This window comes from Dipodomys ordii, unplaced genomic scaffold (genome assembly GCF_000151885.1).
Source record: "Dipodomys ordii isolate 6190 unplaced genomic scaffold, Dord_2.0 Scaffold1, whole genome shotgun sequence".
NCBI classification, from domain to species: domain Eukaryota; kingdom Metazoa; phylum Chordata; class Mammalia; order Rodentia; family Heteromyidae; genus Dipodomys; species Dipodomys ordii.
This window is the reverse complement of record NW_012267217.1, coordinates 64,423,281-64,450,324: the sequence shown is the minus strand read 5'-3', so window position 1 is coordinate 64,450,324 and position 27,044 is coordinate 64,423,281. Positions and strand designations below refer to the sequence as shown.

The following is a 27,044-nucleotide window of genomic DNA, read 5'->3' as shown; positions in this document are numbered from 1 at the left end:
CCGGCTTTGAAGAGACAGAGACGCCATGCCACTTCATCATAGCAGGATCAAAAGATGAAGCCTCATAACACAGGGTCCCGGGATCCAGGAGCCCAGAGCTGGGAGGCAGAGTGCTCTCCAGAGTGGAAGAATTGTTTTCTGACCGGAAAATGGCCTCCGTTGGAGTGAAGAGTTTTTCAGCTTTCCTGAGACTCCAAGAGACAGTGGGGGAGGGAGCCCTGGCTCTGGAGGGGGCCGAGGCTGGGCTGGGTGCCCTGTGCGCAGGCGCTTTCCTGAGGGGTGGGCTGTGCAGAAGCCCACAGGGGCCTCGGAAGCTCCAGCCACGACCTCGTGGCTCCCAGAAAAACAACCCATCCATCACCCCGTGGGTCCCACAGAACCTGACAGGTTGCATGGCAGAGCTTCAGGGCAGAGCAGGGAAGGCTGGGGAGGAGGAAGGAGGTGAAGGGTTCATTGGCAGTGATTTTGCCTCAGTGGGGAAACTCATCTAGAGAGAAGCCAGGAAAGAGAGGTGAAATGAAAGGCAGATGTCCCGTCATCCACCCAGAGAAGGGCTCTTCCTCTTTTACTCCTCATTCATCTTAGAAAAAGAAACACAGTGGCTGTCCAGCACTGGGCAGCCAGCAGGAAACAGTGAGCCAGAAGAAGGACGCTGGGAGAGGCAGAGGTTGGAGGTTAATAAGGACAGAAAGACTCAGCACTTAGGAGCAAGCACCCGGAAGGCGCTGGCGTGGGCAGGGGAGAGCAGGTTATCTTTCCTACTTCCTGGAAAGCAAGAAGGCAAAATGAGCATGGACAAAGGAAAACTCCTCCGCTTCCTCCTCCTCTTCATAAAGAGGAGAGTGTTACTAAACTCAATCTGGGGGAGCTGCAGTCCTATTGCTTGGTCTGAAAATGAAAGCATAGAAATCGGGTTAGTCTAGTTACAGACAAGGCATTTGCCCGTGCGTGGAAGATTACCAGTCGCTCCCCTCCACGGCAGGTGAGGCGGTGGCAAGCTGCGTGCATGGGAAAGCCGGCGGTTTGAAGAATGGACTTTGGGCTGAGGGAGGACGAAGGCCTGTGCACGGTTCTGGGCACCACACGCCCACCGTCGCCCAGGTACTGCATTGCCTCAAGTACCACAGGCACAGCTCACCGAAGGAGACAGTCTGTTCTCAGTGTCCCCAGTGGGTGCATCCCTGACACTGCAGCGGGAACTTTTGCTCAGAATACAGACTAAACATGGTCCCTGCGCCCTGTACCTTCAAGGACTAGCATGGCATGTATGTAGTTGACTCTGTGCCCAGGTTTAAGCTTTTCAGGGTCAGCATTTGAACCCAGAGAAGCCATGCAACTTGGGCTTTCAACTAGCAGCCCACCTGTGTTGTCCGCTGCCACCCTTTCCCTGGTAAATGCCGTCTCTGGGTCCTGGGTTCTTCTGAAATCAAGTTTTAGGCCCCAGATCCCAAACTTGAGGAGTTCCATCTAGCAGGCTCAAGCCACTCATTCCAATGCACCAAACACAGTGACATGGTTGAGGGCTGAGAAGGGAGCCGTAGCACAGAACAAGTGCGCCATGGGAAAATAGCACTCAAGTCCATCTTCAAATGTCTTCGAAATACCTCCACCTTGTGTCAAGTAGGGAGGACTGGGGGCAAAGGGTGAGAAAGCATGTGCAGTCGCAGCCACCCCGCGTCCTCAGCGGTTGTCAGGGCCGGCCAGAGCGGGCGTCAGCACACTGCTCCAGCAGTGCACAGTCTCAGAATTGGCCTAGGGGGACCTTGTGACAACAAAAGCCATCACCACCTCTCAGGAGTCCTAGACGCCTGTGTACTCCTTCTTGGGCTCCAGGATGGCTGTGAAGTGACTGGAAAAGAGGATGGCTCAAGGGAAAATGACATAAATACAAAATGGAGAAGACTGGACGTGTAGCCTTTTTACGCCGCCCCTAGTTCATTTGTGGGCTTAAGGAAGGACTTGGTGTTTGTTGTATGTATCTTATGCCGCCCGCCCTCTTCCCCGGAGCTGGCTGGGTCCTGCCCCTTGCTCCCCTGTGTCCTTTTACCAAAGCCCCCTGGTAGCCCACGACTGGTCCTCATGGGCCGCGACACGCTGGAGGCCGGGCTGGGGGCTAGCTAAGCACAGGAAGGCACTGATGCACCCCAGTCTCTGTCCTAAACAGGCTCCTAGGCCGCTGCAAATGCAGACCTGGGACAGCTCCTGGGTCAACTGGAGTGGCAGCATTAGTTCTGAGTGTGACTTAGGGGGGCTGTTTGGGGATGAGTTCAACTAGACTCCAGCTAGAGGATGAAGTATTTCCCTCCCAAGTGTAAGTGGACATCATCCAACCCTCTGAGGGCCTGAGTAGAACAGAGAGGCAGAGGAAAGCTGAACTCTCGCTGACTGCCTGAGCAGAGGCAGGAGTCCCTTCATGACGTTGGTCTCAGATTAACACCGACATTGTTCTAGTTCCTAGGGCTTAGGGCTCAGGTTGGAATTGTGCACCAGCCAGCACAGATAGCAGGTCACGTGATCTCCCCCTCTCCTAATAAACCCCATCCTGTGTAGTACAGCTGCCATTCTGCCCCACCTCTCCAGAGAACCTGTTCTCTCTAGGGAACCCACTGTGAGACTCACCGCGAACCTTCATCCTCAGTGATAGGCTGAAAGGTCTGCTTCATCCCCAGTGATAGGCTGAAAGGTCTGCATCATCAAGTTCCGCCCGCTATGAAGAGGCCTCGTGACCCCTGCCTGGGATACAGAAAAGGATGGGGTGGCATCTCATGCAGATGAGCCACGGATCCACCAGGCAAGTAGGGAGAGGGAACCCCAAGAATGAAGAAACCACAAGGTGCGTTGATGTCTGGTGGAGAGCAGGGTGAGTCCAGCACTCGAGTCTCACAGAGCTCCCGTGACAGGGTGAGAGGGTCCTGGCAGAATGGATGCAACAATGAGCCAGACACAAGGGCTCTTTCCCTAAGAACTCCACAGTCCAATGAAGAAGAGGCCAGCGTCCACCGGCCATGACTGGGAGGTGACAGCAGCTTTGCAGCCCTCAGACCAGGCATGGGTTACCACTCATCAAGCAGGGAGGTGGAGCCACTGGACAAGCAAACGGCTTGTCCGGCATGAGGTGACCTACAGCTGCGAGTGGAAGACCTCACGGGGCTCAGCGCCAGAGGCTGCTCTGGGGCTGGTGCTTGCTCAAGGTGGAGGAGGTTGGGTTCTAACAGCACAATAAGAGTTTGCCAGAAGGAACTGGAAAAGAGTCTGGACAGAGGAAACAGATGATAATGACGATAATAAAAAGAGAACAAACATTCATTGAGCAATGGCAAAATGCTGGACCGAGACCTAAGAACCTCCTGAGTGACCATATTCCCCATAACTTGAGGAAATGGGCCCTGACAGATGAGCAAGTCGAGGCACCCAGAGTTTAGATGTTCTTTTCAAAGTCACGGGGACCGAAGGCAGTGACATCCACTTGCCCCATATTATTCTCCCTCTTACAAGAAAATCCACTGAGGCACAGAACAAAGGACAGGAAGGGGATCCGGGAAGCAGTTCGGTGTTTCCAGGATGTGGGGTGCTGGGCACCAGTGGTAAGCACCTTTGGGGAGACACAGCCCACTGCTCAGGACGCGCGTGCTGGCGTGATGGGGCTAGTCGGCATGGCATCTGTTCGTAGTCTGAGGACTGGACAGAGGATCACTTGGTGTGCCTGCAGAGGGGAGCACAAGCGAGGCTGCAAAGGCCCAGGTGCCCTGTGGTAGGGATCTGAGATAGAACTCAGTCATAGGGAGCTACTAAAGCTCATGAGGAGCCCCAAATCTGACTCGGGCAGTGCTGAAGGACCCATGGAAGAGGAGAGAAGACCGCTGGGTGCATGAGCTGTGATCCAACATGCAATAGGGGCACACAGGCTTCACATGATCCAGGTTCCAGAAGATTCTGTGATCCACTTCCTGATTTGTGTGTGCACGCGCATGTGTGTGCATGTGTGTGCGTGCACGAATGTGTGCTGAGAATTAAAGAAAGCTAGGGCCTCGTGCAGGCTGCACCAGTGCTCACAGCCCAGGTTTATCTGAGTATTTGTTCCATCACAGAGGGGTGGCTTCCTAAGCTCAAACCCTGTGCCTTCTCCACAGCTGGCCTGTCTTACTAAACCCTTGATGTCCCCGCGACTCTGAATGTCTCAGCCTGCCTGGTGCCCAGCAGTTAGTGACTATCGTCAGCCGCCTGGGTCTTGCTCCCTACTTCACAATGATCCTTGGGGCATTTCTTCCTCCATTTCCAGATGGTCTCCTTGAGAAAAATTCGGGAGAAGTCAATCTTCTCCAACTCATGTCTCAAGTAAGGGTGAGTGTCTCACCCTTCCCCACTCCATACCCATTACCTCCGCATCCACTGTGTCTGCCCCCCTCGCCAGGATTCTACACTCTAGTATTCATCTGTTTAACTTACCTGGTCTGCTCACACAGACTGTGAACTGCTGAGAAGCAGAGTCTGTCAATTCTTTCACTTAAACCATCCGAACAAGAATGCCCTTGCAGGAGACATTTCATGACAGCCCATGAACACAGGAGAGTGAGGAAATAAGGCTTCTGGAGTGGGGAAGAAGCTGACCAATGAATCTGAAGCTGTCCGAGTCTGTGCCTCCCCCTCCCCACTCACCTCGCAGGCCCCAGCTGCATCCCAACTGTGGTTCAGAAACAGCTGCTCAGTTCTGGTGAGTGAATGGAGCAGGCCATGCAAGGTGGCCTTTTGCACAAAAAGTTCTGTCTTCAGGAGGATAAAGCTCCATCTCCCTGTGAGTTAAAGGTTGGCTCTCTCTAGTGTCCATCTTCAGGTCAGACCCAGGGCCTGCCCTCTAAGCATTTTGTTTTTAAGACCTGGGCTATACACAGAACCTAGCTCCATGACAACCTCAGTCACTGAAAGGGAGTCTCCCTGGGCACTACAAGGGAGCAGGTGGAAGAGGACATACTTCCCTGTTCCTTCTGGAACAGGTGGATTTGGAGCAGAAGGACCATGGAACACAAAGGAAACAATGATTCCAGCAACAGAACCCTGTCCCACGTGGGGCAGAGCAAGCGCCACTGTGGACTGGGTTTGTAGAAAACAGGCATCCGTGATGGCCCATGGATGAGGCTGTGTACCTGTCAACGAGCCTCCAGAAACCCCTAGAGCCTCAGGAATGACTGGCAATGCACTGAGAGGGGGCCTAGGTCTGTGAAGCTGGGGACACTTAGGTTACAGGTGCATGCCTAAACAAGAAAACCCACACGGGACCACAGCCGTGTCTACTGACAAGAACTAGAACCACAGGGCAGGGAGCTCTGTTTCTGATGGCATTCATTCAGAGTATTCCAGATTACTTGCTTAGCAGTGTCAGTTGGTTAACGCCGGGAACCCATTCCCTTCAGAAATGATTTTGACTCGATTAGGGAATTTTATTATTTTTTTTCTCTCACACACAATTGAAAGACCAATGCAGCATGTGACGACTCCAGTGTTTAACTCACTGTCACACGCACAAAAACCCAGCAGCAGGCTGTGTACCAGCGCAGACACATTCAGTACCAGACACCAGGATGTAGCACCTTTGGTTAGAGGAATATTCAGTGTGTGTTCTCTTCTCACAAAGTCCATCGGAAAGCAACTACAGATGCAGAAGTTTAGCGTGGAGGCGCTCAGACACATCCAGCAGAGGAGGTGAGCCAGAGTCTTAGGATCTCTCTGAATACAGGTGAATTCTAAGGTCAGCCCAGGTCTGCTCTTGACAATGAGTGACTGTTCACTGCTGACCTTGCTGTACACCCCAGTCCATGTCTTAATCCAATAAAAACACAGCGAGTAGAAATATGAATATGGAGGCAAATTCACTTGGGAGGGATCAGAAAATAGATTACACTCATTTTTGTTTTCTTGGGAGTTTCACATTTCATCCACTACTTTGATTCATGTTCTCCACTTGAACCAATGGTAAGAAGAGGCTGGGCTTGTTTTCTCTGGACACTATCATACCTAGTGCCAGAGACTCTATTCTTTCCAGCCAGTGTGGAGGGGGCATGACTTTCTGCCCCGTGGCTTCAGAAATAGCAGCTGTTTGGGTTGCTATGGTGAAACAGAAGTGAAATGCTCTCAGGAAAAGAGCATTTTTGGACTTTCTATTCATTGATGGTTTTGTCCCCTTGGTTTTCTCTGTCTGAAACCATGAAGTGGTGAATCTCTCAAGGAAGATTCTCTCTGGATCGATGATTAAGTTTAAATTTAAAAAGCACCTTCCATTCGTGTTCATTTCTTGCAAATGTCATGTGGACTGCGAAGAGCCTTATGAAGTACTACTACCTTTCCCCGCCCCGCCCAAAAGAAGATAAACTCTCTGGGGGTGGTTAACAATCTTGTAGGGTTTTTTTGGGGGGTAATGTTTATGTAATAGCTTTCCTTCCAAGATCCTTTCTTCAGCCACTGTGAATAGTCTATTTGAAGCTGAAAAACTAAGTATAAGCATTTGAATTGACTTGTAAGATTTCAGCACTACACTTTGGAATTGCCAGAGAAGGGAGTTCAGAAAGACCGTCTCTTCAAGCTTACACACAATGTCTTTACTGTCCATAATGTTTGAATAAGGATGTTAGCTTCTTCCTAATCTAAGGATTAAATATAATGCTATATTTTAATAGATATATATTCATGAATCTGATACACTATGCTCAAGGCAATAATTCCTATTTATTATTTATTCATTAAAAGGTCTTGTAAATGATTTGATAATCAAAAGATACTCCAATGAACGTAGCCCTGGGAAAATTTCCCAAATGCAGAAAAAGATTCTCACTCAAAAATATCCATCCTAATAGCCAGTTGGCAATGCTTGTCAATGGCCTATATTATGGGATTCGCTAATGAGTCAATATTGCATGATTACCAATGTAACATTTAGGAATACTGTGAATGTGAAGAAAATGGCTTTCACTTAAAATGTTAAGTGAAAAAAACGTTTATACAAAATTGTTTAGGCGGTATGATGACATCATGGAAAAAACTTAAAGGGATATCCCACATGCGTAGAAAACACCAGACTGACAGAAGCAGCCAAGAGATGACCAGTGGCTGCGTTTGGGGCAGGGGGCTGCTTCTACTCCTTGTGCCTGTCTATGGAGTCTACATTTCCTACAATATCCATGCATTGTTCTTCACTGGGAGATAAGAAGAAGAGGAGCACCCACAGAGGAGAAAACCAGACGTGCGTCTTGAGGGTCTGTTTGGGTGACTTTTCACATCGGTTCCTTCAGCCAGAGTCCTGTGAGGCTAAGACAGGAAGAAGCCACCATTTGAGCCCCCCTCCCATCTGGACAAATGACAAGTGACAAGCATTCTGGGAAATGAACAAAGGCCCTGTGGGAAAGAGCAGAGTCTGGCTTTTGGGAGCCTTGTAACAATATAGTGTTGATCTAGTCATGTCATGCAGAAAAAAGAAAACAGAAAATCTACTGGAAATACACAAAAACACAGAAACAAAAGTCAGATCAAGTACTGCCTCACAGTCTCCTACTGAGCTCCCGGGTCATCAATAAGAGAGGTCAAGGGAAAAGAAGGAGAAAGAGCAGACTTAACCCTCGACCATCAGTGGGGGGTTGAGATGCAGCACAAGCAGGCACGCTCAGGTAGAAGTGCATTCTAAGGAATCTTCTTCCCACATATCCATCTTCATATGAAAAATGAATCCCAACCTTTGCTCTCACACTTAGCTCCCCCAGGGTGACTGAGAACCACTGGCTTGGTCCCCAGGCACAGAAATTTTCTCCTTGAGTAATCAATGACAGGACTGTTCGTTGGCATTCCTTGACCCTTTTGATTGGAGCGGCTGTTTTCACCTGCAGAAACAAAGGAAGAATATCCAATTCTGTTAACAGATTCTGGTTAGGAAGAAATAGAAGGGGGTGGGGTGAGTTTGATCAAAGAACATTATGTGCATGTCATAAATGTCATAAGGAAACCCCTTTTAGAATTAATTTATGCTAACAAAAACTTTTAAGAGAGAAAAGAATAGCCTGCATTTCCATTCTTAGGCAGGATCTGATGTGCTTCAAAATACACTGGGAATATACTGAAAATAAATCTGATATAAAGTCAAGAGACTTCCTTTTGGTACTGAAGCAGGTCAAAGAACGTTTGTCTCCATGAGGTGTTGGAGTCTGGCCAGTTTGTCAGTGACCTGCAGGCAGACGGTTCAATGAGCAAGGTTCAGCTTATTCCATCTGGGTTAAGACCTCAAAGGTTTCTGACGGCTTTATTTGCTCAGTGGCTTCTGCATTTTTTAATGAGTTAATGATAATTTATCAAAGTGTAGTGTTAGGGGGGCCTTTCCAGGGAACCTTTCAGACTGTGTTGCTTTCAGATCATGAGACAAGTTCAAGGGTCAGCACACTGTCACTGTGGGAGCCAATGGCCTCCAAGAACCCTCCTTCTGCTGTCCTTGGCAAGCTCCACTCCCACACGTAAAGGTAGTGGGAACCACTCGGCCTACTCTCGCCTTAGATCTTTGCTTCTTTTCAACCAGTGTAGAAGAAGTAAAAATGGAGACAATCTGTTTATTTCTCCCCAGGTGAGTGGCTCAAAGGCTGATTTGGAAGGGGGCGGGGAGAACTGGTAAACAGCTCTTTCCCAGGTTGACTCTTAGCCCCACCCCGGCAGGGGTCTTTGACATGCTCTTCCCTGACACAGTCCCAGGGAAGGATGAGTACCTCACCCCACAAGGGAAAGAGGCATGAGGAGACACTGGAAGAATGACATCTGAATGGCAGGGAGCTGGCTGCTGCCTATCAAATGGAATTTTCAGAGAAATACTTAAGAACAGGCTATCCAAAAGGTGATCTCTGGCTGAGGGTGTGGTTTCAAACCCTAGCACTAAAAAAATATAAAAAATATCCTATATCTAGAAGCAAAACCTACACATCAAAACTTGGGGCTTTGAAAATCAGAGTTTCTAAAGAAGTAGTGAGGAGGAATTCGTGAGAACTTGTTTTCTTAGATGTTCCATTTCTTAACATCTTTTTGTCTTCGATGCATTGGCACACTGAAGTGAGGTACTGTCGTTCTCCTAAGCCAATTAGCTCTTACTATATATTAATAAGGGTAAAGGTAAGCAAAGGGCAGGTAGACAGAAAGGAAGACATTCTGCTTGCCCACTGGTACATACATTCTTACAAAAGAACGTGAGATAAGAGCTTTCAGGGGTAAATGTGAAGGTCTGAGTTTGAGTCTTCCCAGATTATTAAAACTCTGTAATTGCCTTTAAATGTTTATCATTTTAACTGCTTTGTCTGTTCCTGGTTGTTTTCCCTCTCAGCTCATACATTTAGCAAAACACTAAGCTTTCCAAAATCCAGATTAAAATGTACCATAAGGTTCATTTTTTGTTTTCTGTTTGCTTGTTTGGGGCAGTACTGAGGTTTGCACTCAGGGCCTTCACTTGCCTGGCCTGCTTGCTCAGCTGGAGATAAACGATCTGAGCCACACTTACAACTTCACTACTGTTTTTTGTAAACACCACTGTGAAAGATCTGAGAGGTGCTCCCATTGGCTGTACAATGCCTACTCCTCAGGTGCGTCAGGAAGCCCAACAGTCTTTCACATGCTATCAGATATACATCCATCTTGCTCTGATAGCCCTCCATAACAGAGAGCTTTAAATAGGATCTGTAACCATCAGAACTCAAGCAAAGGAGCTGAGTAGCCAGAAAGACTGAAAGGGACGTGGTGCCCCATGACTTCCCTGCAATGTAACTACTCCATCGGGGGAAATTCTGCAGCTTAAGTAATTGCTGCCAGCACTGGCAGTGCCAGAGGTCAGAGCTGGAGCCAGCCAGACCCCGCAGAACTCAGTAAATGCTGATGGGAGGGAAGGATGCAGGGAGGAAGAAAGGGAGAGGGAGGGAGCAAAGGAGTTCTTCCTTGTGTTTCCATTCTTTGCAATTTACGGTCTAGAACATCTCTAGTCCAATACAATGTCCGTCACTATTTTTTTCCTTAACTCCCTCTGTCCCTGAAAATATCTTTAACATTTGTTCAGGATGTGGACAGGTAATGGGAGAACGTAATTAAAACTTTCAGTAAGAGAGATCCTGGAACCAAGCCTAGAGTTAAATTTGAGCCACATGGCGTAGCTAGCTACTGCTGCTAAAACTCAAATACCTCACTGAAATGCTTCTGGATAGTTAAAAAAAATCAACCTGCATTTGAAAATCCCATAGCAATGATGAAAATAATTGATTATGAGAATAAGGTACAGATTTCAGCATGGACCTATTCAATATTCAGATACCATGTTAAGGAACAAAAAAACAGCAAGTCTGAAGACAGTGTGGTCATGCATGCGTCCATCATGCTGAGAATCTTTTGAGAATTCCTGAGGCTGTGTGCCTTACTGGAGACCTCCAGATGCCAGGGAGGAAGGAAGTGTGGGCGGGGCCCCAGACCTCCACCTGGGCACCCCTGAGTTAGTTGACTTTCTTGTTCAACACATTCTTTTCTACTCTAATAACATCACTATGAAGATCAAACAAGTGAGAAGGCCATGACTTTAAAACAATCTTCAAATGTGTAAATTTTTCAGGTCAAAGGAAAGAGCCAACAACGCACCTTGCTACAATTAGATCTTTCTCCACCAAAGTTCAGGCCATTTTATTTGATTTTATTCACAATCTCTTTCAGAAGACCTTTGAGATCATTAAGCTTGGAAAGAAGAAAAAAAGAGTCAGTCTTAAGATGAATCTTCCATCATTCAATTTCAAATAATTGCTACATAGAGTTTTTCCACGTAATCGACATGTTTATTAAAACAGCAAACACAGTATACCTGGGATTGGGGCAAACAGGGAGAGAGGGGTGGGGAGAGGCATCTGGTACCTCAGACCATGTTCATTACTTTCTGAAATCAAATCAGTAGCAATTAATAAACTAATTAGTGCTGGGTGCCAGTAGCTCACTCCCGTAATCCTAGCCACTCAGGAGGCTGAGATATGAGGATCTCAGTTTGAAGTGAGCCTGAGTACACAAATCCATAGACTTGTATCTCCAGTTAACTCACACAAACCTGGAACTAGAGTTCAAGGCCCAATTCCAATGTGAAATAAATCAGTGAACCCAGTGATTTCTGCAGACTGCAATGGTACAAAGGAGTATTACTGAAAAATAAGTTTAAATGTAAAACTATACTAATAAAATTAAAAGACATTTAAAAAGCTTTGCTTTGTAAAGGTATAATACTGACAAAAATAATAGGATACTAAGACCATGTGAGAGTTCTCCCCAACACACATACAACACCACAAACAGTATAAACAATAAAACATATGTTAAGTAAAAGGCATAATAAAATTATTCTCAATGCTTGAATTTTTCACAAATTTATCATACAAGAGTCAATAGCTCATTTTAAATAATGTGGCACATTGGCATACTCGAAAAAGTTCATAAAGAAATATACAATTTCTGTATAGTTGATTTTAAGCACTTAGTCAAGGGGAGAAACTGTATTTGGGTTATTTTCAACAATAATCTCTTCCTTTAACTTGGACAAAAAGAAATCAAAAGGGCTTTTGGCATAGATCCTTACTTACAGGTGCAAGGTGAGTTATGAATAATGTTATTTACTAGAATAATGAGATGAAAAAATGTACCCCATAACCAAAGGTTTTTGTTAAAACTAAAATGATTTTTAACAAGCTGTTTAAAGTAGAATGAAATGAAAAATACACCTAAAATTTTTTAAATTCAGCAAAATTAGGAGCAGAATTTTTTTTGGGGGGGGGTCCGGTTATGGGGCCTGAACTCTGGGCCTGGGCACTGTCCCTCAGCTTTTCAGCTCAAGGCTAGCGCTCTACCACTTGAGCCACAGCGCCACGTCCGGCTTTTTTCTTTTTGCTTATGTGGTGCTGAGGAATTGAACCCAGGGCCTCAGGCATGCAAGGCAAGCGCTCTACCACTGAGCCACCTTCCCAGCCCCAGGAGCAGAATTTTTTTTAATGAGTCATTAGCTAGATGACAAAAAAAAAGACAGGCTACTTCCTACTGCAGTGGTGTACTGGGTTTTCACCTTCCAATGAGGAAGTGGGGGCTGCCTCGGGCGGAGTTTTCCCCAGTGGCTGTGAAAAACACAGTTAGGCTTCCAGCAGCAGAGCAACGACCAGGCTGGTATAAACTGGACACAGGCCTGACAAGAGCCACAAGGGGACCTACCACTACCAAAGAGCTTCCCACGGAGGGGACCTACCAGTACAAACCACCTTCCTGAGAGAGGGACCTGTTAGCGACAGGTCAGACTACTCGTTAGTCCACTCACTAGGTAACATAAATGTCCTGTGCAGGGCACAGGGCAGACACCCACTTTCAGCTCCCAGGAGTTCCCAGAAGGGAAGGGTTCTCATCACTCTGGTAGTAGAACCTCAAGTTAGCTTTTAAATCAGCATAGCCTGCCAACAATGAATCAAGAAGTGCTACAAAGCCTGAACCAAACAACAACAAATCAGGAGCATAACTTTGTACCTAAAGCTCTCTAAGGAAGAGAAGCTCAGAACAGCAACAAAATAAAATAAAAGAGGTAACACTTCCACACTCACTGTTGAGTTGAGAATCACTCTTGTACCAAGGCAAGACAAAGACAACGAAAGAAAACTACAGGCCAATCTCTGGTGAACACTGGTGAATATGAATGAAAAAAATTTCACTATGAAGTATAGACCAAACTGAATTAAAGAGCACTTCAAAAGGACCACAGACACAACCAAGTGGCATTTATCTCTGAGCTGTAAAGAGGATTCAACATCCAAAGATAAGTCAATGCAATGGAAGAACTAAAATAACACATGATCTGCTCAATAAATGCAGTGAAAGCAGCTGGCATAATTCAGCATTCTTTGTTGGGTATAGAAAGAATTTACTCTGACGCAATGAAAGCCAGGTATGGAAAAAACAACATAGCTTAGCACTGTATTTAATGGGAGAAATCTAATGCTTTTCTTCTAAGATCTGAAAAAGACAAGACTGCCCATTCTTGATATTGCTATTCAAAATCATACTAGAAATACTCGCCAGAGCAACCAGACAAGAAAAATAAATAGATACATGACACTTGAATCTGTTCACAGATGATCTTGTATATCTTGTTAAAATATCCACCAAAAAACATCACCCTGATGGAAATAATAAAGGAATCCAGTAAAGTTGTAAGAGAAAAAAACCAATATACAAGAAAAACTGGTATTTCTGATCACCAACAATGAGCTGTCCCAAAGAAAACTTAAGAAACAGTTCCATTAGGATCAGCAAGCAAAGAAATAAACCTTAGGAAGGAACTTAAACAAAGAAATAAGAGATGTGCATAGAATATTATAGACGTTGATGAAGAAAATTTAAAAAGACACAATAAATGGCTACATTTATTGTGGATACAAATGTTTATAGGTTGCAAGATTGTTAAGGTGTTCCTAATTCTCAATCTTTAGCAAGAAGAATGAAGCTAGAAACAACAAACTACCTGATTTCAAAATATAAAACTATAGTAATCAGACCAGCATGTCACTCGCTGGCTTGAGAACCAATAGGACAGAGGAGAAAACCCAGAAACAAACCTATGCATTTATGGTCAAATAATCTTTGGCAAGAGTTCCAAGAATCAACAAGAGAGAAAAAATAACCTCATCAACCGAGTTGGGAAAATGGGTATCTACATGCAAAAGCATGAATCCGGACCACTATATGAACCACTACATACTATACTATTATATAGGATGCAATCTTAGAATTCTGTCCCCTAGTGTTTTTTTAACATATTCTCTTAATATGCAAATCTACCCTAATCTACACACATTCTAGAATAGTCACTAATGAATAGACACTCAGCCCTAACGACACAGGGTTCTTCCCAGACCCTCAGTATAAACCAGTCACAGGAACCTAAGAACCAGACATGTCTTAAGATTGCACATTTGTGAAATGGCTACCACCAGTTCTTCTTCCCCCCTGCCCCCACAGGCTGCTTGCACATCAACAGGAGAAAGGAACCAGATTTCCTGGTTGAGTCTGGGCTGGCCTGGACTTCTGGAAACAAAAGGCTCTGTTAGAGGTGACACAGGCCAGCCGTTCCCATCCTTGGTTCAACAGCGCTATACTCTTGGCTGCCTTACCATCAGAAGTCAGTCTCTACTGCGAAGGGTGCCTGCCCCTGGACCCCCACACGGGGGCAGGCCCAGCCACACAGAGAGGTCCTAAGAAAACATTATGTGTGCTACCAGCTGACCCATGAGTCTGTAGGAAGAAACTGACCTGCCCACCTGAGCCTTTCCTGAATTCCTGACCCATAGCATCATGTGCAAGACAAAACACACTGGGGGATGTTCATTACGCAGCAGCAGCAATAACCAAACTGTGACAGATACATTCACTTATCAACACGCAATACATTGTCATTCTGAAGAGTTGCGTCTGACACAGAGGTCAGAGGTCCAGGGGCAGGGAAGAAGAGAAGGATCTGAAGTAAGGGAAGAGCCTGATACTGATCACCTTTTTTGTCAACATGCTACAGGGGAGGCAGAAGACGAGGCCCACCAAGACACAGACTCCACTGCTTAACATAGCCAAGGAATGCAGGGAAAAGTCAATGAGAAATAGGTGAACAGAGAAATTCTCATGTTAAGAGTTCTACAAGAGGCAGCTTGTGTTCATCATCCATTCAACAAATTATTGATTGAGATCCTACTGCACACTAGATGCTGGGTGACTGGGGATGCTGCTTGGTCAAACAAAGGGCAGGGTGTGCACCAGGCCACGAGTTCCTTCTCATCCTCAAAACACAGTAAAATAGGAAACACATCTTTTCTCCATAGCCTACTAGGGATCTAGCATTTAGGATCCGCCATACTTGCTGCTAAACTTACTCATCACTTTGTACTGCCTGTGTGTCCTCTCTCTCTCTCTGTCTCTCTCTCTGTCTCTCTCTCTGTCTCTCTCTCTGTCTGTCTGTCTGTCTCTCTCTCTCTCTCTCTCTCACACACACACACACACACACAGTGGTCTCCCAATTAAGTAAGGAACAATCTAGATTTGGTCGTGCTCACAAATTGCTCAAGAGCCCTTCTAAGTTTCCCTTGTGTTTCCCCATTGCCACCATCTCCACGTACTTCACAGTGGGGAGGAAAAGCAAGCCTTGGACTGGACGTGATGAAAAATATCTTAAAGATCATGGTGGTGGCATCTCAGCACCCGTGTGGTCTGTGAGCACGAGCAGCAATCCCAGCCCAGCCCCCAGCACCATGGCAAATGAAGACAATAATGAATGTGGAACAGAATCACATCTGTTTTCTTAAAACAGTTACTCTTCTTGCTGTCTGATCATAAGCATCCACTTCTACACAAAAGTTCAAAGATACTAAACGTACATGTTTTTTAAAAAAAAATCCACTCCCTAACCGATATATAGAGAACCATACCTTTGTATCCAGTTGTCTAAACCGATGCCTCATTCTGCCAAGAAATTAAACAAGAAAGTGAGAGAAAGAAAGAGAGACAGATGGAGCTAGGGCTCTTTGGCTCCATTCGAGACTTTTAAAGGGCAGAGTTTCAGATTGTTTTGATCGTCAGCTCAATCAAGGGTCAGCTGCACTGATTGACCTTTCTGATTTCCCTCCCTAAAACCCAAACCAAGCCAATTCTTTTCTTGCTCCAAGCCAAAGGTTAGCAAATAAATGCTCCTTCTGCTGATGGGGTGGAGGAGTACACTGAGAAAGGTCTTCCCCTCCCTCTGTACCCCAGACCTGAGCCTAAGAACCCAGGACATCCACCTCGTTGTTTAAGCAGAGAGCATCCAGGCCTCTCTCAATCACTCTGCTGGACTCCACTCAGGGATCTGTTCTCCCTGTATCCATTTAGACCATGTAAGCACGCTTTGCAGTGTGTTCTGAGTGCCCAGAAGAGTGACAGCTGTCAGTGAAGAAGATTAACTTCCACAAAAGGGCAGCGTAAGCACGCATACACTTTGTTACCCACCCCTGGAGGCCTCCCTGCAGACTTAGCCCTGACTTCTCTATTAGAAGATGTTTAATGACTGCATTTAGGAAGAACAGGAACATTTACAACTCTGTGTGATTCAGAAATGATGTGCAGGAATTTCCAGAACAGCTGGTAATAGTCTCATCTCTGTCCATCTGCATCACAGAGACAAATACACATGTGTGCTCTGTATGCTAAAGACAACTACCTGTGCACCTTCCTGGAACGCCCCTCCACAGACACGGCTCTCAGGCCTCCAGCACAGTCTCTACCTACCTCTTTCTCCCCCAGGACCCTGAAGGAGAAGCAGGATGGCGAGTGGGGTGTGTGTGCATGCATGGGGGGGTATGGAAGGACAGTATCTTTTCCCTTCTTGAAAGACTGCTACACATGTATGTAAGTGCTGTCTTCAATATCTTCAGTTATCTGGATGATATCTTTGGGACAATATCATTCTCTGCTGAATATGCTCACTGGAAAGAAAGCATGCTCAGATAAGCCAGCTCTCCTCTGCTGACTTCAAGTATAGAGATGAGAAAGACAAGCATACTCCTCTGCATTGTCGCTGCCTTTCGTGTTGATCTTGACCAGGTAATTTTCCTTCATGACACCCTCCCATGCCAGCGTCTCATTGTCCTCATTTCTGAAACCTTGAATAAGGAAAAAAGAAAATCAATCAGACTGTTGTCTCTGCCTCTTGCTTTCTCGATCAACATCTGCAGGGCATTATGAAAGACTCTGGAGGCAGAAGGATTAGATTTGTCCTGTGCAGGCTGATCTGACTGATGTTACTTATTAGTACTATAGCAGCTGAACGAGAGAATCCTAATGGATTTCTTGGCAACAATGAGGACTTGGAGCTGCTTGTGTGAAGTAAGAATGTGATCTTTATTCCAGTCAGAGATGGATTCAAATCTCATGTATGTGTGGTTCTGTGACTTAGCAAACTCATTACACTCATGACTTTGTTTCTTATGTTTGTCATGAGATCCTCTTTCATAAAGGTAATGACTAGAAAAATCATAGATTACCAACTCTCCACTTAAAACCAAGGCAAGAACTCTGGAGAAGGTAAGATAACTAAGCTCATGACGTTTGTATTCTGGGTATAGTACTGGGTAGTCTGGGTGTAGATCTCCAAGAATATTCTTAGCTCTAGACTTTCCCTGTCATCCAGAGCTTGCTATAAAATTGAGCAGGAATATATTCAGGTGTGATTTTCAGTTCATTAATTTCAGATGGCAAGGCACAAATCACAAAAGCCTAGGTCACCACATTACCTACATTTAAGACAGTAAGGTAACAGGCATCAAACCTCATGAATTCAGGGGGCAAGAGAAACATGTGTTCATGCAGGTGGCCTCTTGGAATAGATGTATGTTATCTTGACCTTTCACTAACCACTTAAATGCATCCATTTGCATTTAGGAACTACAGCATCTTCCTGGATTTACAAAGAGTTCATCTGGGGATTCTATCAAAGACAGAATCAAGATGTAAATGACTAGATCTCTGCAAATCCCATATAGCAGATATGTATTTACTTTCAAATGATGGTTACTTACGTTGCAAAATAACTGATGACCAAATTGTTTCCTAGTTGCAATTGTTTGAACAGAGTCCTTTCAAGTATCTTTTCCCCCTTTCACACAAGAGGATATGTAGAATCTCAAGGGGGTATTTAAAAGTCAACCCAGAAAGGGCTGACGTGTCTGTGCACAAATGGTCAGAGAATAAGAAAGACAAACGACAAAGAAAAAGGGCCAGTCTCTGTTATTGTCAAGAAAGCACTAGCTGAAGTGATGACTTAGTGCTTTCACTGTTCATCCTGGGAAATCATTAGGGTCTAAAAAAGAATGGCCATTCCCTGTGTTGGGAAGGATGTGAAAAAGCCGGTCACCCATTAGTGGAAGAAGTGGGTCACTTGCTACAGCCTCAGGGAAAATGAGGGATGAGAAAGGATAGAGCAGGAGACAGTGGAGATAATACAGAATGTCTTAAAAGTACACATACTCTTTCTCTCCAAGTTTCTCTTCTAAAAATAACTCAAAGGAAAAATGACTGATACGCTCAAAAATGAACACAAAAAAATTCTACCATCATGGCATATGCTAAAAAAAAAGAGTCAAAACAGTCTTCATGTTTAACAAGAGGGGATAAGCTTATTAGGGTGCATCCATAAGCTGAAATACTCTACAGTTAAAAATTGCTATTCTAGGTGTTGGTGGCTTACACTTGTAATCGTAACTACTCAGGAGACTGAGATCTGAGGATAGCAGTTCAAAGACAGCCTGGGCAGGAAAGTCCATGAGACTCTTAGTTCCAATTAAGCATCAAAGACAATTTAAAAATGGAGCTGTGGCTCAAGTGGTAAAGTGCTAGCCTTGAGCAAAAAAGCTGAGGGATAGCACCAGCCCAGAGTTCAAGCCTCAGGCCTGGCACACACGTACCAATTATTATAATATAGATTCTTACTTACATTGAAACCACTCATAATGTACTATTAACTAAATAAACTAATTAGGTCATGAGTTAATATGCACGGGACAATATAAATATTATACATCCAAATAAGAATAAATACCCGGTTGTTGAGAATGGACAGTGGGCTATATATAACCTTGATCTTTATCTCAAATGTCCTATGACAGGCACAGACTGTTTCCTGGATCACAATAAAAGTATATGTTTTATGAAAATGCAATTACTGGGCAGCATACTTTTTTTATTATTTAAAGGCATTGCCAAACAAATATCAAAAGTGAAAGTTTGGTTGCTAGTTATTTGGGAAAAAAAATCATGCATTTTTTTCCAAGAAGGGAGAAATCTGGAAATGGAAGACATCACTTCCCTTCCTTTGGAGGTAAATGCACAGTGCACTTAAGAAGTGAACTACCAGCCGGAGGCTTGGCAGCAAGCTGTGGTGCCTGGATTTGGTAATAGAAGCAAATGAGCAGGCAGAGGCTGGGCAAGCTGGGGCGTTTCCAGTGGGCAAAGGTCTCTGACCTGCTCTGCCCCCATCACTGCCCAGTCCCTGGGGAAGTCCCCTGTCCTGGGACCCTCCCCATTCCCTCTCACTGTTTTTCCCAAAGAATAGTAACTGTTTCAAGAGAGAGAACACCCCGATCACACTGCTTCTCCAATGGCTGTGAGTTCCTCACGCTCAGAAGAGCTGGCCAGGGACCCAGAGCAGCATCATGAACCTCTGACCATCTGTTTGGTCCCTGGAGCTTAAAGCTCTGTTTCATCTGCAGGTCAGTTTGGGACACATCTCCAAGTTATGTCCATATCGTGCTTAATCATTAAGTAGGTATGGGAGGAATGTAACACAGTTGCCCTGTCGACCTCATCCTGAATCCAGAAAGCTGGTTTTTCCTATTTACACATCGAGCTGCCAAATTCCCCAGAGCATGGACTGCCAGCAACAGATCTCTGGAGAATGGAATGATTATCTCACCAAAGCCCTCTGTCTACCCGATGGGCAATTCACTATCTCACAGGCACTGACTTCTCTGCTAGTCAGCACTAATTATTAGGCATAGATGTGTCTATGCGGGGAGGATGGCTCAAGTGGTAGAGTGTCTGCCTAGCAAATGGAAGGCCCGGAGTTCAAACCCCAATACCATGAAAAGGAAAAAAGAAGTTAAAATATACTGAGTCTAAGTCTTCATTGCTACAGCGCTTGTTTTCCTCTTGCCCATTCAAGATCTCTGAAATCTGTGAGCCTTTCTAAGATACTGATGGTTCCCAGAATGTTTTCTCCCAGGGACAGAAAAATGATCATCTGTGACGTGATTTCAGGACAGAATCACAGACTGCCCTGGGGAAGGTCATAAAAAGCTTCTTATAGTTGGATGCGGTCTTTGAGTATTCTCAAATTTCCTATCTGAACTTCCAGCCATTGTTAATATTCTTTGACTTCTAAATAGTTCACTTTGCTTCCAAAGCAAAATGTTACGAGCAAAAGACAAAAAGAATGCAATCAAGTTGTCAGAATACTTGAGTAAAGAATGACAATTACATAGGTAATAGTCAATTGCATCCCCAAGCTAATATTTAATGTCTTGAAATAATGTTATTAAAGAGTTAATTATGAGAATTCTCTATAGGGTGATGTGAATTGAGCATTTATATTATGTAAGCCAATCTGTAAGGAAGAATTAGATCCATACAGATAGCACACATCCATTACCACCAGTATTTAAGGTGAGACTTATATGAGAATTTTGCTTCTATGGAAAAGCCACCCCCCAAGAATGATGGCTCTCAGCATGTTCATTTTTCAGGATGGAAGGATATACTGGGCACTGAACCCAGGACATGCAGGCAAGAGCACTACCCATGAGCTACATCGCCAGTCCTAAAGCTTCCCTAATTACCACTGTTATGTCTAGGTTACTGTTTCAGCATATTTGGTGGTCCACTAAAGGGATAAGAAAGTTTAGCCCAGCGTGGAACAGGAGTCCACCAGTGGCACATCAGAATGTCCCGTGTATCCCGAGAACGCATGAACAAGGCTTAAGTGACCCTTCCTGGAGAGAGCTTTCTCTGCTTGCTCTGGTCTAGGGTTTGGCATCACCTCTGCTGCTTTCTCCACACTCTGTATATTCTCTAAAATCAGCAAATCCCACTTTTCAATTAAGGCTTTTTGTTTTCTTCTTTCAGCTCCTAGTGTGCCTGGGAGTGGGCACCACTTGGATCCCACTTCATATTGTGGCCAGAGAGCCTGGCTGGCACACGGGGGTCACCTGACCAGCGTGTGCTGAACCAGCATGCCCAGAGGGCTGTGGGAAATGATGCTGGTAGACTCTTGCCTTGGGGATTTGGGAACAGACATACACTCTGTGATTTTCCTTTCTAACTTGGATTCTTTCGCACACCTGCCCTGTCCTTGTGTCTTGGAAGCATGTGACTTTCTTTTATGTCTACAGAGGCTCACTGCAGAGTTTTGCGTGAGTCTTGGAAGAGACTCTGTGGACTCCTGGATGAGGTAAACATGTTTTGTATTGTCAGATAGACAGGAATCTTTGGGGGCCACAGTGGATGCATTTTCTGCAAAGGTCCACAAGTGAAAGGCCCGGTCCCCTCAGCTGGCGCTGTGGACAGGTGGTGTTTCCTTTGGGAGTGGGCGCTGGATCACTGGAGGCATACCCTTCAAGGGGATTATGAGCCCCCAGTCTCTGAATTGCTCCCTCTGTCCCCGCTGATAATGTAAGTGATTTATTTATTCTGTCACTGCCTTCCCAATTTCACCAGGCCTAAAGCAACGGGACTATTTCGTCTTGGAATGAGCCTCCAGAACTGAGTGAAACAAACTTTTTCCTTATAAGTTAATTGTGTTGGGTATTTTGTAAGAGAGATGGAAAAATGACTAAGAGAAGCAATCAGAAAAAGCACATTACCCTGCCGAAGTGGAAGTTCACACTTCCCAGAGAATACATTTCACTGAAGCAAAGGAAAAAAACAAAACAAAACACCAAAGTCATGATTTCTTGGTAACTGATGAATTCTGCTCAATCAATATACTGTCTACATTATTGTTACGTGCATCTGAAAGTTTCTCCCCTCAAAGTAGGGGATCCCCAGATCTAAATGCCTTCTCTCGAGTCATCCGAGGGCCGGCCGGCTGCCTGATCTTTGGAGAGGTGCCGGCATGAGCAGTGAGCCACAGCGGGATGCTTCATCCCACACACACCTTGAAATGGACCCCTGCTTCAGAACCCACCACTCACAGCAGGCAGAAGACTCCATGTTCCTCTCCTTGCAGCAGCATTTGAAACACTTCTTCACCACCATGTAGAAGTAAGCGAAGACCACGAAGGGGAAGGGGATGTTGAGGCGGCTGCAGTACTCCTGCACCAGGAAATACCTCTGGAACTTCCAGACCTGGTCATTGTTCTCCTGCACTATGCCCACTGTGTAGCTGGAGGGAGAGAGGGAAGCCACGTCTTAGAGCGCCACCCCCTCGCCACCCAATAGTAAGATGCAGACACCCAGCCATTCCTGTATTATCTGCCGTCCTGACATGAAAGCAGTTCACACTGCCCCTCGGTATGCCTGACTTACGTGGTTTGTTTCTAGTAATCACAAAAACATGTTCAGTGAACTTTAATAGAATTATTTTCCTTAAGCTGTTTCAAGGATTCTCTTTTATCAACTGCTGTGACAAAGAAGCCACGAATGTCAGCTTTCTTAGGAATGGTCAGCTGCCCCTTGTGCATGCTGAACTGAAAACAGCCCACAGAAACAATGTGTATGTGATCGTCAGGACTCATGAAAGGGTTCATCCTTGTGGTCCAATGTCCTCACTTCTGGGTGTTTAACCCAAGAATAGGGAAATTTTGAGAAAAATATGTAAATATGTTTATCTGTATATAATATGTGCATATATAGCATATGCATATATGTATGTTCTATGCATATATGTATATATTACAAATGTATACATATATGCATATATATTATATATACTATATAATGCACATATCCCCTATATATATATGTATAAATATATACATATCTCCCTGATGACCATATCACTAGAGTTAATAGATACCTTCACCTCCGTTCCTAGGAAGAAAGAACAACCTAAATGTTTAATATAAGAAAATATTTCACCAATATTTCATCAACAGTTTCATTATATAGCCATTAGATTGTGTTGATGAATAACTTCATGCTTTGGGAAAATGTTTACAGGTTCCATGAAAATCACCAGGCTCAGACTGGTTTGTACTCACAAGATAATCTCACCGTGCAACTCCAAACTCACAAGGGGCAATGGGCCCTTGGCCCCTGACCGTGGCTGTCTGTACCAGTGCATCATGGGGTCCTTTTGTCACTTTTCCCTCTAGTAGCCAAGCACCCGAGGAGGAGTATAAATTATTTATGTAACTATTAAAAATGTCCATTTTAGCTGGGTACAGGTAGCTCATACCTAAAATCCTAGCTACTGAGATCTGAGGATCATGGTTCAAATCCAGCCTGGGCAGAAAAGTCAGTGAGACTCTTATTTCCAATAAAGAAAAAGGTGGAAATGGTGGTGTGGCTCAAGTGGTATAGTACTAGCTTTGAGCACAAAGAGGCTTTGAGATAGCACTCAGGCCCTGAATTCAAGTTCCAGGATCAGAAAAAATAATGTCCATTTTAGGACCCTCTTCATGCTGTTTTGCAGATGTAAATCAGTGCAGCTTCTATGGAATTCAGTAATGGGATTCCTCAGGAAGCTAAAAGTAGAAGTACCATATAATCCTGCCACATCACTCGAGCATGTATCCAAGTGAATATAAATTAATATAGGGGATACCTGAACCCTCATGTTTCTGGCAGCACTATTTATAATCATCAAGATATTGAACCAATCTAGTTGTCAATAACCAATAACCGGGTAGAGAAAAGGTGGTACATATATGGAATGGAGCATTATTCAGCCATGAAATGAAATTATGTCATGTGCAGGAAAACGGATGGAACTGGAGAGCGTCATGTGAAGGAAGCCAAGTCAGGTTCAGGAAGATACCTATTACATGTTTTTGCACATATGCAGAATCTAGACCTAACCTCCCCACAGTAATACAACATGATTGTACCCCCAGTAATGTTTAGGGGGTGAAGAACAGTGGGTAGAGGAGTAAAGGAGACAATGCCAGTGGATGAATGATATGGAGTGTGTGTATGTGTGTATGCATATGTCCATGTGTGTGTGTGTGAGAGAGAGAGGGGGGGGGAGGGGAAACTACATAATGAAATTCACCAAAAACTGTTAAAGGGTAAGGGGGAGAGTAAGAAAAAGTAATACAAGCCAGGCACCGGTGGCTCACGTCTGTAATCCCAGCTACTCAGGAGGCTGAGATCTGAGGATCACAGTTCAAAGCCAGCCCAGGCAGCTAAGTCCATGAGGATCTTATCTCCAATTAACCACCAGAAAAATCAGAAGTGGTGTTGTGGCTCAAGTGGTAGAGTGCTAGCCTTGAGCTAAAGGGGAAGCACCCAGGTCCAGAGTTCAAGCCCCATGACCAACAAAAAAAGAAAAAGTAATACAGATCAGGTGGATTTGATTTAATCAAGGGACAGCACATGCATGTTCTGAACATCACAGTAAAACCTATTTGTGCAACTAATTTACACTAATAAAAATTATGTGTCTAGGAAGTTGCACTGTGGCTCAAGTGGTAGAGCACTAGCCTTGAGCTGAAGAGCTGAGGGACGGCGTTCAGGCCCAGAGTTCAAGCCCCATGACCAGCAAAAAAAAATTATATGTCTATTTAATGTTCTGCCTCCAAACTAATTATACACTGACTTTCTACGTGCAAATCAAGCTAAAGCACAAGACAGGTAGCACTTCTTATCAACCAGACACTACTCCCAGCATTCTATTATATATTAGCTGATTTATTCTGCAAATAACTCTATAGATTCTATTATCCTCCACAATGAACAGACTGGGGAAATTGTGACACTACAAAGATAAGTCAATTCCTTGAGTCTCTCAACTAGTCAGGGTCGAACACAGAATTTGGGCCCAGCAATCCTGCCCTCCTGGACACTATCTTCCTGCAGTAGAGAAAACATATCATGTTTCAGCTACACTTGTTCAAAACATGGCTTGAGTGATAACTCTATTTCAAAAACATCTCACTGGGTGACTTGGCATTTTTGATGTCTACAAAGCACTCTGTAATGTGCACAGGGTCTGCTGACCAGGGTGAGTTTGTTTACAGGAGACATTCAGGCTGACTGAGCATCTACCCTTCACAGAGTCTGGGTAAAATGGTTACGTGGCTAACCTTGTCAACTCCATGGAGCAGACTTTTTTAGGTGAAAGTCACACAGGACTGTGCAGATTACAGCACAGAAGATGGAATCTAACCACGTTTCTTCCAAATGTAGGTCAGGTTGCTTGGAGGTTGCCAGCATCATCACCCACCTTCTGCCTGCACCTCCTGCATCCAGCACACCAACCGATGCACCACAGACTAATGATGCTCAGGCTGAGAACTTGCCAGAAAATCACAGTTTGCTGCTTTGTGCCAAAACAAGGATCATTATTCAAATTATTGTCCTCCAACACATCTTTAAATTGCTATGGATCTAGTCCAAAAAGGATTATACTGACTGTTCACACAAACACACACACACACACACACACAAACACAAACACACAAGCAGCTGCATCTACTTTAATGCATGGAACTGTTGTTTTCAGAGGTCTGAATCCAAAAGCAGTTCATCAGTCCTAACAAAGAGAGGACATCTGCAATGCACAGAGCGAGGAAGATATTTTCTTTGGCACATGGACATCCCTCCTAGCCTTATGGAGGGTGGGAAAAGGTCAAGGAGGAAGACGTATGGGCGTGGTCAGTGGAAAACACCTGCCCTTCTAGATTATCTAGAATGGAGATAGGCAAACTGAAGCCTGTATCCAGATCTAGCCCCTCACCTGCTTCTGGACAGCCCTCCGTGGACAATGAGCTGGGAAAGCAGGACAGTCCAGATGGACACAAGGTCACTGGCATGGCATCTAGCAGTGCATCTGGCCAAAGCAAAGGGCCCAGCTGGCCCGTGCAGAGCAAGCCTGCAGGCGCCGGCCCCAATTGGCCCTGGCATGGGGAGGATGTAGGCCAGGGCCTATGAAACCCAGCTCTGAGACTGCATCCTGCTCTTTTTTAAAGAGCTCTGCCTTGCATGGAATTGCTTCTTCTACTCTGCAGCCCAAACCAAGTGACATCTAGGACCAGCCTGTTGGATTAGCAACTTCCTCAGCACCTCAGGGGACAGAGAAAGAGCTCACAAGCAGCATCCTTCCTCAGAGAAATGGAAAATCTAGGTACCCACACCCCGCAGGGCCCAGGTAAGCCGGCTGTGCTTCCACAATGTTGTTTCTCTCTTGCAAGCCAGTTCCAGACTCAGCCAAATAGACATGGGATCTCCAAGAGGTGGCTGATAACCCAGCACTTATTTCAAACTGCCTTTTCCCAAAGTGACTTTTGTATTCTTTAGCCATTGTTTTCATGTCTGTAGAGATGAACACTACAGAGAAGGCCTTGTGCTGCTGGCATGCATGCACACATGCATGCACACGCACACACATTTACACCTCACAGCAACACAAGCATCAGAGTGGCTTAGACACTTCTTTTGGCCAAAGGTCTCACCAGCCCCAATTCAGGGCTCTCAGCTTCTCCTGTCCACCACCAGCCCTTGGCATCTTCCACAAAAGGAGTCTGCTGTTTGCCTTCAATGTGGCATCTCACATGGTATCCTGCGCCTCTGGAGTCTCGTCCCGGGCAATGGAGATGCGTGGGAGAGGTGAGGTCATTTCCTGGGATCAGATGAGCAACCACAGCTGAGCAGGACAGAAGGGGGAAGCAGAATTCCCCCAAGAGAGACAAAATCTTGGAAGTTCACTGAGATTGGAAATGTTCCTAATGCCTAACAGACGTTTAGGATTCAGATAGCCTCACGCATAAATGAAATCCAGAAGCTTCTGTGAAAGGAGTAAGAGACTGTGACCATGGAACAGAAGTATGACTAAATATTAAAACCTTTGTATAATTCATCGTTTGTACAATACATCATAATATCAGATCAAAAGGAAAATATGACTTCAAGCTGCAAGAAAGTCTTTAGGCAATGTTCAGCATCCTTTTCTGATTAGGAGGGAGGGACAGAGAAGATAGAGAGGAGAAGAGAGAGAGAGAGAGAAAGTGAGGAAGAGAGAGAGAAGAAAAAGAGGAGGAGGAAGAGGAAGAATGAGGAAGAGGAGAAGGAGGAGGAAGCTTAATAAATAAGGAAGAAAAGGAACCTCCCATTATATGGTGAAAGGAAACAAAAAAAAAGAGAAAACTCAAGAAAAGTTGTTCCAAAACAAATAAGCAAAACTCTAATAGACCTTTTATTATATATAAAAAAGCAGACAGTGACACAAACAAAAATAATCTCATTCACAACCGTAAGTGGCTAAAATAATAAATCTGCCAGAGCCATATGAAAGAAACCACAAAACTATA

At 44.9% G+C, this 27,044-nt stretch overlaps 1 protein-coding gene across 1 annotated transcript in view; it reads right to left on the bottom strand.

The window, feature by feature from the left end:
• Positions 1-10,669: 10,669 nt before the first annotated feature.
• The window catches only part of Trpm8 (transient receptor potential cation channel, subfamily M, member 8), a 67,808-nt gene continuing 51,433 nt past the window's right edge, over positions 10,670-27,044 (bottom strand). The window contains exons 20-23 of the mRNA XM_013023086.1: positions 21,768-21,958; positions 16,586-16,685; positions 15,477-15,510; positions 10,670-10,722 (exon numbers count right to left, since the gene is read on the bottom strand). Coding sequence (XP_012878540.1) covers positions 10,672-10,722; positions 15,477-15,510; positions 16,586-16,685; positions 21,768-21,958 — 376 coding nt within the window. The 3' untranslated portion in view covers positions 10,670-10,671. The remainder of the gene's footprint in view (positions 10,723-15,476; positions 15,511-16,585; positions 16,686-21,767; positions 21,959-27,044) is intronic.